At 40.4% G+C, this 15,549-nt stretch overlaps 1 protein-coding gene across 1 annotated transcript; it reads right to left on the bottom strand.

Moving 5' to 3' along the window:
• Positions 1-3,012: 3,012 nt before the first annotated feature.
• LOC124050832 (terminal nucleotidyltransferase 5A-like) lies at positions 3,013-9,108 on the bottom strand. The gene is made up of 2 exons (XM_046373725.1): positions 7,817-9,108; positions 3,013-6,631 (listed from the first exon to the last, which is right to left on the bottom strand). The coding sequence occupies exons 1-2, from the start codon at positions 8,240-8,242 to the stop codon at positions 5,816-5,818; spliced, it is 1,242 nt and encodes a 413-aa protein (XP_046229681.1). The 5' UTR covers positions 8,243-9,108; the 3' UTR covers positions 3,013-5,815.
• Between the last annotated feature and the right edge of the window lie 6,441 nt (positions 9,109-15,549).

Genomic DNA, 15,549 nt, shown 5'->3' with positions numbered 1-15,549 from the left:
ACTCACACTATACTGCTTTTGCTCTTTCTTTCTCTCTCTCACACACACACACACAGTCACCCATCTTTGTTTCTCACAGTCTCGTCTTGCTGTTGTTTGATTTACTTGGTGGCCTCTGACCCTGGCCGGGCTGAGCTGGATGGACTCTTGGCCCTGCTGCTGCTCCAACTGGTTCATCTCCAACATAACCCCGCTGGACCTGAGTCACTGTGTGTGTGTGTGTGTGTGTGTGTGTTTGCATGTCTAGATACACATCTTTTGATCTATTCTGGTGTCTGTCTGTGGTCCAAAAAGCACAAGTACTATGGGCAATACCTTTTTGTAATTTAGATCTTGTATGTCCAATGCTCTGATTCTGCTGAGTTTTTGTATTATTTATGTCTGTTAAAAGCTACACACTGAAAACCTGTTGTCAGCGCTACACCCACAACTCCTGTGTTTTACAAGCTACAAAGTGACCTTTTGGTGTTATTCATTTCCTGTTGTTGGGAAGCCCAAATCAATTAAAGATGGCAACCGTGATGTGACTCCACCTGACCTTTGCCTGTGAAAATACCCACACATGAGCTTAACAGCATAACAGTGAGAAAGGAAAGAGTTTTGTTCATTAAGACTCTAGATGACCACTTCAGTAACTTTAGAAGGATCTTACACAGAAATTATTTGCAGCCGCCAGATAATTAATTTGATAATTAATAACGCAAATAATAAAGTGACTTAAAATTTGACAGAGCTTCTTTTGTGGTCCACTTTGACATTTTAGCTCTCCTGTTTTTCATACCACAACTTAATCTGTGTTATTATTAGATTACTGATTATTACTTCTTCATGGTGGCCCTTACAAATGTGATTATCATGTCAAAAAAATGATGTCCTCTGAGGATTTTAACTGACATTTTACTCAACAGATCCTTCTGCACAATGTGGATATCTATCAGAGCATCTATCTATCTGTCTCTCCGGTCTGAATCAGTGCCTGAAAGGCTAAAGCAAAACAGTGTGGTAATAGATATAACATCCCTCTGGACTATAAGAAATCACTAAATCTGTAGTTAATAAATCTGTCACTGCTTATTTGAACAGATAAATCACAAAAGAGTCTTTTGCCCTTTGTGTTTCTTTGATGGCTTTTCTTAAAGTCATAGCTGTGGTATTTTTTTAAACGAAGGTCCCATCTTTGAAGGCGGTCCATAGCTCTGATTTCTCAAACAGATGTGGGATTCCCACTGTTTTCTGACTCACTTGTACAATCCCATATAAATACTGAGTTAATAAAGACGCTCACTGTGGGTTACAGCTTCTTAAATTGTTAAACACAATATGGCTTTCTTGCTGAGTCACACGGCAAGATTAATAAAATGTTTTGTTTGTACGGTGAATATGAAAAGACTGGAAACAGTGGAACAGCAGAGCCAGGCTAGCCATTTCCCCCTGTTTTCAGTCTTCATGCTAAGCTAAGATAACCACGTGCTGACCGTAGCTTCATCCTTAGTGTAGTGTTGATCTTCTTATCTAACTTTAAGCAAGAAACTGAATGAGCATGTTTCTCAAAATTCCTTTAAATTTTATCTACGACGTTAAATACATTTCAAACAAACTGCTGTTGTGTGTTGAAGACAGCAATACACTTTCCAGGATTATCTTTTGATAAACTGGATATTATTTCAAGATAAGCATGTGTTTTAAAGGCATATCAGGCACCCCGTAATTGTAACTAGTTCTACCTTTTATATAAAAGTGCTAGTGTGCTACAACTCTGCAACAGGTTTCCTTGGGTCAGTCAGCCTGTCAAGATGATACACTACTTAAAAGCACAATAGCAACACACTTCCTAAGTTGCCTGTGTTATTGGGTTAGCTCTTTTCCTCGTTGTGCAACACACTAAAAGCCCCAATCTCTTGGTCTCAGTTCCCTTTAAGCTCTTGATAAGGAAGTGGACTGAATCTTTTTTTTTTTTTTGGCCTTTCTAGCGAGAGTGACCTAAAGGACAGCGGGAGATTGGGGGGGGTATGTGTTACAGTACAATAGCCGGTAAATCTCTCCACAGTAACCACACCAGAGCACTGAGCACAGGCTTATGGAGGGAGGCTAATCAGCTTTCTGCAGATGGGCTAATGTCCTTACAGTGGCTGAGAGGGGGGCCTATATTTAGTGTCTACTCTCTTCCTCTTAACAAGGGATAACATTTGCCCTATTCTCTTCTCCGTAGCTCATCTCTCCCTCTGCTTAAATTCATTAAGAATAAGAAGTCCATGTAGGCAGAGATGAAGAGAAAAAAAACTAAACAAAACAAAAAACAGAGAGTGAAGCTGGCATAAAGCTCTGTGCTAAACTGACCGACCAGATGCAAGAGACATTAGAACACAGCAGCTTGTTAGAAAATCAGTCGAATAATGAGGTCAAAGTTGAAAAGATAAAGAAGAGAGAAAAAAATCAGGTCAACAAAGTGACAGACATGAGGAAGAGAAAATACAACATGAAAGAGAGTAAAATGCTTTTCTCAGCGTCAGCAGGGAAAGTGACATCTGGAGGCCTCCAGGCATTAGAGAGATGCAGACCTGGAGCCAATAAACGCAGTCAGTTACCATGTGTCCCTGGAGTCCAAGGCTCTGCTGGTAGTAAGGTCTGTCGTATACATGACACCTACCTGCTGTTGCAAACGCATTCACAGCTAATGAGGTTTGGCAAATGGTGTAGTGACGGCTACTGACTGTGGCTGACACTCGCCGTGACGTCTCTTAGAGGGAAAATCCGTCACGTTCATCTGTCTCTTCCTGGCAGCAGCGATGGTGCCTGCTGGGGTTGCACTTTGAGACATTGACCTGATAAAGACTGGGCACCAAATGTAAAATCCTGAGCTGTTTACCTTGCCCAAACAGAGGTTCAGTGAGGTAAAATGCCTAAGAAAGCTCATGCAGTGGTTATTGTCCCCATAGTGTGCATGTGCATGTGTGTGCGTGTGTGTGATGAGAGCGATAAAAAACTGAACTGAATAATTCTGGTCTGAGGGTCTTTTCATCTTTTCTTTGCTTTTTATTTGATTTTTGTTTTAAATTCTCAAGTTGGTCAATTTGAACACAATTATCAGATCATCATTTTTTATGTCCAAACAAGATGGCAGTTTAAAAACACATGTAGAACAGTGAAACAATCTCTTTGGAGCAACAGAAACCCAACTCAGCTCAGAGGACAATGAACACAACTTAAATCTGCACCTCAGCATAGTCACTGTGTCCACCTGCACTGCTCTTCATCAGCCACAATAAAACACAAATTTGCACACACCACAAAATAGACTCAATGACGCAGCTTTGAATCTGCCTGCTATATCAACCACAAACTGTACAAAAATATAGATCGATAGAAAAATAGGAGATCTGACATGTTTGAGAGAATATGCTGAGTCTCTTGCACTTGTAAAGCTGAAAATGTACACCATTATTTTCATGATTATCAACAAACTTAACCCAGTTGTCTTTGTCTGTTTTTAACATCATTTTGTCATTGTTTGGTGCTTTTTCATGCTAAGAAAAAAAAATTGACAGCCATCAGCAGCTCCAATTTCCAAATGCTTCACACTTTTAACTCTTTCCATTCCATTTCCATTCTATTAAAGAGAAGATAAAACATACCCTGGCCAATATTCATTGAGCATAAATCATCTTTGAGGATCCTCAAACTTCATGCAGCCCATTTTTAAACATATTCTCTGTTGGGACTCTGCCAGTGGTTTGCCTTTACTCCTCACTTTAAAAGTTGCTCAGCTGCTACTGCTGCCATCCATCCTCCAGCCGTCTGACAAACAAACAGCTTGTCGGATCAATGTCTTACACATGGAAAGTTAACATATTTTTACAGAACATACAGCATAACAAACTGGTTTTACACTGTAAAATTAGGTAAAAAATGACCATGTTACGAAATTGAATTATTTGTATGTAAGTGGATCAAAACTTTCAAGAGTTAATTTTAAGACAACAGGCTGTCCCTGTTACAAAATGCATTTCAAACACATTGCATATCTGCTTTGCTTTCTGTTTATTAAGTATCTGAAATTTAAAGGTGACCCGTAGAGATAAGACCACTAATAGAGTGATGTTTTTATACAAGTGGGCATAACCATGCGGGCAGGATGATTTATATTCTGCCATCAATTACATATCACTCAGCTTACTGTCAGTTGCTGGTGGTAAATGTATACCAAAGTAAAGGGAAAGACACATAAAGTGCCTTAAAAGGCAAAACAAAGAAGCCTGCAAGCTAGCAAACACAAATGTAAACAAAGCATGGTTTGAAATATTTTAAAAACTCAGCTTTGCTAATGTTTTATGAGGAAGAAAGCACACTTAGAATTTTTGTTAGACCCTCAAGGACACGGACAATGTTTAAGCTAAATGTAAACATGGCTTTTGTTTGTTTGCAAGAAAACTCCACAGGGTACCTTTAAGGAGGGTTGAGCAGCTGCAATGGATGTAACAGCTTGTAATTTAAATGCATTTTGATATGGGACCACAGGTGAAGAAACTGTATTTTTAAATGCACAATGGCCAAAATGTTTACTTGTTCAAATTTATTTTTGTTCCAATTCAACCCCCACAGTATTATATTATCTGTCTTCTGTGATTAAACTGCTTCTTGGTTATCAAGCTGTGCACTGGTAATTTATTTTGCACTCCAAGGAAACAGCAGATAACAGCAGTTTTTTCTCTCATTTGCTCTTTTGCTGCCAAATTTCTTTCTTTCTGTGTACATTGCTCTCAAAATGACCATATATTCAACTCTTACAAGCATTTTTGATCTGACGTCCCCCTCCCCCGTCTGTGTAGATGATGAGATTATGTTGTTACTTCCCCTTTAGTAATCAGGATGTGAGCTCGTCAAGCAGGACCGCAGATAAGACATTACCTAAACATTGTTTAAAAAAAACAAAAAAATTCACTGGGTTCAAAACCTCCCTAAATGTGAGAGACCTTATTCAGCATACTGCAGGTAAACTCTGTTCCACAGTACATTCATTATCACCTTGAAAATGTCCATTAGACAACTCGACAGTTCTCTACGATACAGAGTCACAAAAACATCTCTTCCCTTTAGGCTTCATCTAGGCACTTAAAATTATTCCTGTACAGAAATAAAGCATGCATTGTTTTATTCTTTCTTTTTTTCTCAGAACTAAGATAAAGTTGAGTATCAAAATAGTTCTTTGGATTTGTAAACAAGCATCCAGTTCCTCATTTTGCATTGTCTGTGAAAAGGAGTCCCTTATACAAAAAACACAGTAGAGAAGGTCAGAAGGTTGCAATTGTTTGACCATGAATCAGTATCTTCAGCAAGTCATTTGTGTCCTCTGTTACTCTTTGTGGCTGTTTTGGTTTTTAGTATGAATATTATACATGTTCATTGTTTGAAATGTGAGTTCCTGTGAGCCATAATTAACAACAGACAAGAACTATCATAGGCTGGTGGGCACAAGCTGTGGTTTGTTCTACTAAATCTTAGCTGATGAGAGAACCCTAAAACTGAGGGGTCAGCCTCTCTCACCGCCATCTCTCGCTATGTGCTCAGCTCCTCCTGCTGTGGCACCCAGTCCCAGGGGAACCTTTCTGTGGCCCACTGTCTTCATGCAGGTTCCTCATCTTTCTGCTATTCTCTTCTTTTTATCTGCACTCTTTGTTTGAGTTTGTCTCCCGCTTTTCCTTTTCTCATTTCCCTCAATCTCCAATCTCAAGGAAGAGATAAAAAACATCATTATTCATCCCGTTCAAGGAGGTCTGAGTTCTGCCAGTTACGCCTAAGTTCTTGCATATACATAAATTTAGTTACAGGGCAACCAGGTGGCGTACATAGGATGTTGCGGAGGAGGAATGTAATGTTGAGGAGGCGAAGGAGGACAGGGGTAGACAGGCTGAACCTGAGCTACATAATAATTGCTGAAGTTGCCATCTGAGACATAAGGAGCCGGCTGGTAGAAACATGTGACGTTGGCAGCGTTGGGGATGGCGTTCTGCTCGGCTAGCACCCGCAGTGCCAGCGACGAGATGAGGCTGAGCACCTGACGCCTCTCGTGGCCCATCAGGCACACCGTGCTCTCCTGCACCACGTCATACAGCGTGGTCAGATAGTCATACTTTCTGTCCTCTAGGTCTACAAAATGGTTCTGCAGATATGATTCTAGCTTCCTCCTCTGCTCGCTCACATCTGGAAAGTCTATGAAAAAGCGTGAGCACATGTAGCGCTGTAGCAGTTTCATTTCGCTGTCAGAAGCGGCACGGAAACCTCGTACCAACAAGTGGCAGTATTTCAGTAAACCCCCACCACGAATCTCCTCGGGGCTCCTAGTGCAGATGAGGCGCCTACGCAGATGATCGAGCGCGGTGGGGAAGTCGCCATAAACACTCTCCCCAAGAATTGTGGGGTGGAAAGTGGCGGCCATGGGGTGCTCTGAACACTCGTAGAAGAGGAGAAGTGAGTCCAGGCGGATCTGGAAGGAGTCCACGCTGAACTCAAACTGCCGTCGGAGAGAGTCCACAAACTTGAGCTCCACGTTCTTGCCACGGTTATTGGAGAGGGAGATGAGACTCCAGCGGTCTGAGTCATTGCAAACTTTCACCATCTTTTGTACATAGGCCTCCTACAAATACACAAATGAAATATGAGACGTCAGCATAGAAAGAGAATGATTAAATACTTATATATTGATAATAATACTGATATTGATCCAGATCTAATGCAATCAAGTTTTAATTGAGTGATTGAAAATGTCGAGAAGTTGAAGGCACTGTTGAAGTTGATGGGTTTGTAGATGTAATTTCCATATTTGTGAACCAGAGAACATGCAAGCATATAGTTAACCACAGTAAAAACATTCTATCCAACATACACTACATACAAAGAGCAATTCTGCTTTTGGCTATTGATTTTGTATTTGGTAGATATAAAGACCACTGCAGCATAATGAGTGGCAATAACAAGCTACAGTAGTCCAGAATTGTATTTGACATTTTCTAAGAATATGGCAGATTTTCTTTATTCAATACACTAACACTGAGACCTAATTTCTTCTCTGTGTCTGTTAAGTAACTACTCTCTCACTTCCTCCTCTCACAGCTGTGATATACTGTTAGTGCTTGAACCAATGCATATTTTTTTTCTTTATTGTTCTGAAAACCGCAGTTCAGCTAGTCATCAGAAACATGTAAGCATACTTGCTGTGAAGATCTTCTAGATTTAAAAAAAACATGTTAAAACCCTAAGCCTGGTTTTAACTTTTTTTTTTTCAACAAACGGATATTAATGCAATTTGCAGCAGATAAAAATCTTGATTTGGTCAGTTAGTCATGATGTTTTGCTGATCACATCTGCTGCTGGGCCATTAGTAGCCTGGGTAGTCCTCGGTATCCAGGTAACTGAGGGCCGACTTATTAATGTGGATCCGACTCGAATTGGATTAGACAGAATCCTCTTTGAATTGGAAATCAACCTTTTTACTATTTGAGGGCTTACGCCTCCGTGCTATTTGGATGCATCCAGGGCAGATCTCAGTCTCGTTGTTGTAAGGTTCAATTACTTTTAATTTAATTGTATTTGCAAACAAAAAAAACGCGCGTTGACTTTAAAATGCACACAAGTTAAGCAGCGTGTGATATGTAGTGAGGGGTGAATGGAACAAAAATAAAGACAAAGAAAATAAAATATGAAAATAAGGTGCTACTGCACGCTTGCAATAAAAAAAAATTCTCAGACAAGATGTAAATTCTGCTTTGCAAATCAAATGATTTATGTATATTTGAGCCATATGTTATCATTCGTGTACTACCTTTAAAGTCACTGGTGTGATCTTTTCTTTGTTCACTCCCTCGGGCAAGAAGTCCAGAAGAGAGTCCAGAACTATATCTTTTACTATCTGGAACTCCATCTCTCCTTTCAGCTCGGCGCAGAATATTAAGTCCAGATCTTTCCATCCCAGGCCGCTGTCCTCGTGCAGGACGTAGCTGGCCGCGGAGCCGTTCAGCCGCACCTCCCGGACATGTATCCGCTTTTCCTCCATGCGGCTCCGGACCACCTTGACAATATCCCGTGGCTTCACCTCCAGAGTGGGGAAGCTCCATCGGCCGTGGATGGGGATGGAGCCGGTGAGGATGGTGTCCAGCCGCTGCACTTGTTCCCAGTTGAGGACGCTGAGATTGATGCTTTCCCCGTCCGAGCAGCTGTCAGCCGCAGCACACTCAACACCCTCGTCCATGTTGAGAAGAGGTAGACAAAAGGATGTAAACGACAAAACTTTCCACTAACTCCTGCTGGAGCAGTGGCATCAGCTAGCTACAACTTTCTGTAGAACTGAACGTTCAGAGCAGATGTCTCTCATAACAGCAAGACGCGACGAGTCTCTGCGCATTACAGAAAGAACTAGCTGGGCGGCGTTATGCTTGTCCTACTTCTTACATAAAGTCTGCAGTCCAGACGAATTCAGTTCATTAGCTGTCCAGTCGTGAGGCTTAGTTACTGTTCAGCATCTGCTGCTCCGCCGCGCGCTCCGTTCCAGCGCTGTCCCGAAACTTTGGAAAGCAGACATAAACTCTAAGAGCTCGAAATGATTTTTCCTCACAGTGTCAGCTTGTCATGACGTCCCGGAGACTTTCTGACGCATCCATCGCATCCGAGAAAACTCATCCACCGCAGAAGTTTTAGTTCTGTCCTCTTCGAGTCACTTTTACGCACAGATTATTGCGCGTCAGTGCTGCGTGTCAGCAACTTTACGCATCGTTTTACACACACCTACTTTCAGAAAGTGGTGTATGACTGCTTTTTTCCTTACATTTTGGACGTTTTGTTGCTCGGTGATACTGCGTGATGCCACAGAGGTCCCACTCCACAGCTGCTGGAGAAGTTCTGGTCAGTGTGCTTCCCGTCTGAGAAGCGTTGGGGCGGGTCGGTTTGATTGACAATCCACACCTACTAATAGGTGTCGCCGCTTCCCTTACTTGCTTTGAGTTGGTGCGATCCCAGAGACTGAGGCGTGCCTACAGAATGGGCGTCACAGGAGAGGCGGAGAAGACGGATCCTTCTCAAACAACTCTCTCTCGCGTAAAGTCATTTTCTCGGCACTCCTCTACGAACGTCAACCAATGAGATTTATCATCAGTACTCATCATATTTCTGTTCTTCAGTGATCAATTTGATCATTGCAGTGAGTGTACGGTCACTCAGAAATCTATGTTTCCCGTTTTAACAAGTAGATTCCCCAAAATTTCACAATATCTTGAGTGAAGAAGAGCGTGAGGAACCTGGTATATCTATGGTACGACAATCAGAAGGATGTTTTGACTGAGCAACAATGAGACGCACTTCCCTTCCTTTTTATAGCTGTGTACAACCACTAATACTAAGCAGTACTCTTTTGTTACAGTTACTCAGGAGTCATTCACAGGTGAGGCTGGGAATGCACACACACCCAACGCCCTCTAGGGATGGTTTTACACTCATCGTATGGCCCTGCAGGCACTTGTTAGCAGCACATCTTAAAACTGGGGTCCCTTCAAAAAACGTGATTAAATAAAACACATCAATATGTTCACCTAATGTAATATATTTAATTAACAATCTAAAAACATCTTTTTGTGCTGAACCTCTCTGACATACATACTGTTAGCTGTCTGTCAGTATGTAGGGTGTAGGCCATGGCAGGTGAGTTGTCATGGAGAATCAATGCAGAGCTGGGCACGTATATATCTGCGTCACTACGGACGAGCCTATAAACCAGCTTACTGCAGATTACCCTGTATTTGCAGTGACACACACGTTTCCATAGACACACACAGCCATGCACACTAAGACACGTGCACACTCACACCTCTGTAGAAAATGCAAAGCTTAAGCCATTTTAAGGTATTATTACTGCATGCTGTGCGCATGCTCCAATCATAAAAGACTGAAAGAAGCATACTGCAAAAAAGTGATGTAATGAAATATAAAAGTTTGTCATGAAAAAACAATGTGTAAGTTAAAATAACTGACAGTTGTCAAACAGAGCGTGCTTGAGAAAAACTACACTTCCACATTTCACATACAGTAGTATCTTTGAAATATCACATGAAAATGTGATATTTGTATATTTGTATATTTATGAATGTATACTGTATCTGATAACACTTTATCTATCAAGCATTTGAGTCGCAAAAGCATATCACATGTATAGACTGTGTCTTTTCACATTATGCCATGAGGAACTTAGGTCAAAGTTATTATACCTAATTTAAGCATCAGTGACATTCACTGAAGTGTGTGTGAGAGTTTTTTTCACCATTGCTTCTTCTCTGAGTCTCACTGAGTAAACAGTCTTCAGAGCAGCAGCTAGTTTACTTTCAGCAGCTTTAAGTGTGTGATAACATAAGGTGACAAGGAAGGAAAATGAAAACGACAGTAAATTTCAGAGGAATGCAAAACAAAAAACTTAATTCAAGCTGAGTTAAAGACAGTTTTGCATCAACATTTCAGCAGGTCAGTCACACTCAGTACTTTTCCCATTCACCAACAGGCTCATTGTCGGGCTTCCTGCTGGGGATGCTTACCATGAGGCAGCTACTTACCTGACCTCTGACTTGTCAAGTGGATGACACCAGCTTGGTTTCCAGTGTCTGACGACATCAGAGGATTGTCGATTCGATTTCAGACAGACCCGTTGTCAGACGGCCACATTTGGAAACAAATTTGTGTCTGTCAGGCTAATGTCTGTGGGGTTTTTTTCCTTTATACTCAGAAACATGATAAATGTAAGAAGTCACTCTCTATCGCTTGTCACCTTTTTCCTCGCCTTAAAGTTGTGCCTGACTTTTGCTATGAATCTCTTATTCCCCTCCCCTCCTGCCTATCCCACTTTTCCTTTTTTCCTCATCCTCTTCTCCATCCCCTTTTTCACCATTCTTTCACTTGGAAGTTCATTAAGAGATTACAGTGAGCCAGTTAGGTGAACATGCCTCTACCGTCTTCCTCCTTCCCTTTCCCGCCTCTCTTCCTTAACATCTCCCATTTTTAGTCTTTTGCCTGGATTTCCATTAGCAGGGGAAAAAATCCATCTTTCATGCCAGCTGGCACTACATGCACTCTTTATGTGGTCCATCTAGCGAGCAGACACTGTCTATTTTACTGTTGTACAATGGGGAGTGAAAAGTGTAGTTTCTGAAAGAAAACACAATCAGCTTTTGTTCATATTGGTACAGTTGATTTACAAAGGGAGATGATTTGGTGTAATTTGTGGTATTTTTTTGTTGACCAACATTCGACACTTTAACCTTGCTAAGTTAGCTGGCTTAACCTAACATTGTCAGTTGATTAACGAGTTAGTATTGAAGGCAATTTAGTGTTGTTTTCAAGGATTCAAGGAGCTTTATTGGCATTTTACACATATAAAAACATCAGGTGGAACAAAATTAGTTTTCCTGGTCCCGGTATAAGCCCAATAACCTACGAAATACGTAAAATAACAATAAATATAAAAACAGCACTATAAATATAAAAAACAGCCAGAATAAAAAATATAAACAGTGAACAGAGATGACAACAATATGTACAGTGGTAGTGTGCAAATGAAAAGAGTAGTGCAATGTTTCTGTGCAAGACAGCTGCATTGTGTTTTGTGTGTTTTTATAGTCCATATGACTTCAGGGTGAAATTTTATATCAAATTTTCATTTCAGTGGTATTCTTCACATCAGCATTTGGTGTTAATGTCGAGCATGTTTCGATCTTATTTTTGCACCTTCCTCTATCTCCTTCCTCTATCTATCTCCTTTAAAACAGTAACTTGCTATCTTGTAATTCTAACGACTCAAGTTGTTAACTTCTACACTTTAGTATAGCTTGACCTTCCTGTTCCTGCTATTGTGCAAATTTATCATTAATTCATCATTAAATTCATTCATTATCAGTGTCCAGCCCATTGCCTTTTGACAAATATAGTGTGGATGTAAAGTACATAGTAGCCATACTACAGTGACTGTATCAAGACAAAGGTGAATCTCAACAGTTTTTCCAATCATTTTTAACCCTGACCTCAGCAAGAGACATTTGTTGACACCGATCAACCTTGAAGAACACACTGAGTAGTATAAGCCTACACTAAACTCTTCCACAGCCTCTAATGAGATTCTCTGACGTGCCCTGTAAGCCATATCACGGCGATCCTAGAAGGTGCTCTGTGTCTGAGAATGAACAGATGTAAACTGTAAGAACTGTGTTGAAAAGAAGACACTATAGTGAAATTAAGATAAATGGTGGCTTTTCACATCACATTTTACACCAAAGTAGAATACAGTGTGTTAGAACTCAGTCAGGGACGCTCATACACTTGCGAAAGTTTCCGCTTTTGAGCTTACCTTGTGCAACATGTTGTTTCGAAATTTATCTTTAATAACCACCTACTTTTCTGCACATAGGTTCACAGATGTGTATTGTTCAAGGAAAATGTTATTTATGTGAAAATGTTCATAAAAGTTTTTATCTAGTTATACATTGCAAACATGAAGAAATAGAGGTTTAATATGAATCTACCAGTAATCACACAACAGATATTAACTGTGCGAAACTGAGCTCAATTCAGTATTTTAATGCAGCCACATAGATTCACACTACCCCCCCTTCCTAGTAATTTATTTATTTATTTGTAGGTGACTGCTCTGTTCTTTCCTGGTCATAACTGATGGCAGTACACTGCTGTGACAAAATAAACAGGAAGTGAATCGCACCATTTGTGACTCAGCTTCCTGTATGATACTGTGGTTGGAGATGTTGAGATGACAATGATATTCTGTGATGAGCTCTGACCCATATGTGCATATACTAAACAATATACTAAGCATGCATTATGAATTGACTCCTGGCCCCTCAGTTTCATTTTGTAAATAAGACGCTGGTCAGTTCATCAATAGTCAGAGAACCTGATAAAGCAGTGGTTTCCAACTTAAGGGTCAGCACCTCAGAATGTGCTTGCAAGTTAACTGTGAAAAGAGCCAAAAAAAAAATCCCTCACATTCATCATTTACCTCTATATCAGAAGGTGACAGGCCTTCATATGAAGCAAGCTTGTGTTAGAAGCAGGCCTTTATTTCTACATGACTTCCTCTGTTTGATACATATTGTATGATATTCTAAATTGAAGTCTTGTTTTGAGCCTCTCCAGTCAGCACTGTTAAAAGTTGAATTGCATTAGACTTAATACAAACTCAAAACCTTCTGTCTCAGTTTCAAGCCCTCTGGGATTTCAGAGGACAAAAACCTTTCTTTTCTTAACAGGGCCCTTAATAGCAGGTGGATGGGATTAAAGTACAACAAAGTGGATCAGAATAAATGAATCAAATGACTCTACTGCATCAGTTTGAAACCTACCAGGTACATCCATTTACTGTATTGTGGATTGGCACAATGAAAATAAAACAAATCTGAGGTTCCAGTATTCATGATACAAACATTAATATTGGCAGCCATTACTATGGTATTTACAGCACAGTCACATATTTAACAACAGTCATATCCAAATGCAAGCAAAATCTATACTATATATAGCAATTAAACTCTACATATATGATCAATTTTAATTTGGGCTTAAGAGGAATGATGCAGTTTAAAACAAGTAAGGGAGAAAGTTTAATGTTAAGCAAATCTTAAACTATGCTTAAATTTAATTTCCAGAACTCGTGACTCACCAAAGATGTTAACAAAGACAAAAGGCTCTAATGCTGTGTCAGAGTCCAGGTTTAATATATTCATTATATCAGTGTTGTGTCTATATGTTGCAAATTAAATTTACCACATGCCAAATATGTTGCCAAGTAGCATTCCAGCATATGCTGTACACACCATATGCACAGACAATGAGAGACATGGGGCTTACAGGGGCCCAGCAGCTCACTTTGCCCCATGGCCCCCTAGCAGGTTTATACTGCCATGCATACATGCAACCAGTGATGAGGAAACAAAAGGTTTCTATACATATACATATTGTATATGTATTCTGTTTTCTGCTTTATATGTTTTCTGCCTCTTACTTAGAAGTCTCAGAAATAAAATGACAAGTGAAATTACTATTAACTGCAGGTCATTTGTGTTTTTAAAATAAGAGAAGGTGAGTAACTTATTTTTGGTAACTTTTCTTTTAGTACATCATTCTTCCAGTTTCGTGAAGAAACTGGAAAGCCCCTAAGTATTCTGACCAAAGATCACACTCACACACAGCATGAAGGTGCCACAGCGCCATCTGCTGGGTATCAGCAAGCAATCCATGTTGCACTGCGCTGAATGGAACCACACTGACTCTGTTGATAGTCTCTCTGACATCTCACTAGGTGGCACTCTTTTCACATTGCTGAAACAGCAGTTCGGTATACACGCTTTCTATATATCCTCTCTCCTGTGCTCACTTTCCCACACTTTAGACTGCACTGAAATGTTAGCACATGTATTTGTACAGCTGTGTTGGGTAAACAATGTAATCCAAGAGCCAAGTTCGGTCATTTTATTAATGTGGTGTATTGACTCTGGTATTAAATGCTGAATGAGTAAAATGCACTAATGAAATACATGCAACAACGACAAAATATCATTCAAAGCACCTCAGTCTCCCACTCTCACTTCATATCATACAACCTGAAGAGAGATTTAGGATTTAGTGATTTGTTCTGTTTGGGATAATGTTGACATCTGAGATATTGTAAGTATCTGCTGTGGGAAATCTTTATGTCAGTCAGATTGCGTGACTGATTTAGCTGCACAGACTCTGAGCAATTCCACATTTTTACTCTTTTCTGAATTTTTCTGTTGTTGTTGTTGAGACCTGTGTCAGCATTATTATGTAGCCATGGCAACAGCTCAAAACTTTGTCTGTTCCTCGTCTGTGGGATGAGATGACTCAAATGACTGGTTGCATGTGCAGTCGAGTGTTTGAGCTCAGCTTTGTTTTCACTCTGCAGAAATGATTTACGCCCACTGCCATTGCGAAGCTGAAACTAATGCATTTTTAGACACTGGCCAAAATTGTGTGTGCGTGTGAGAGAGAGAGAGTGCACAATTATCGATCACTGATATCATTTTACAGTCCATACCTTCTGCATGTGCACGTGAAAAAGCAGTGAAAGATGACATTTCCACTGTGCTTCTGCATCTGCAACCTGTTAGGAAAAGATACTCTTCAGTCTCAGTCACATGGTATGTTGAAATGGCACTGAAAATAAAAGCACAACAAACACACATGTGCAGTCACACTCTCCTGGTGACAGCAATCAGTCTGCTTGCAGGATAAACATATGACAGTTTACTGCTCAGATAAGGTTGAGCTGGACTTTATGGCGATGTGTTGAGCTGCAGAGGGACAAAGAAGATCCTAGTGGTAAAATGTTGAAGGAAATCCACTCCGGCCTGGTTTGGTGAAGCCCTGCGGGGGCTGCAGCTGCAGGTGATGTGGCAGTAATTTTGTGCTGTGGTCAGTCATTTGGCACTTTGCTCTATCATGAAAGGTTTAGGGTGGAGACTAACTCCTCTGCTCATCTGTCTCGACGTTTGT

Source organism: Scatophagus argus, chromosome 19, assembly GCF_020382885.2.
Source record: "Scatophagus argus isolate fScaArg1 chromosome 19, fScaArg1.pri, whole genome shotgun sequence".
Taxonomy (NCBI): domain Eukaryota; kingdom Metazoa; phylum Chordata; class Actinopteri; family Scatophagidae; genus Scatophagus; species Scatophagus argus.
This window is presented reverse-complemented; position numbering and strand designations above follow the sequence as displayed.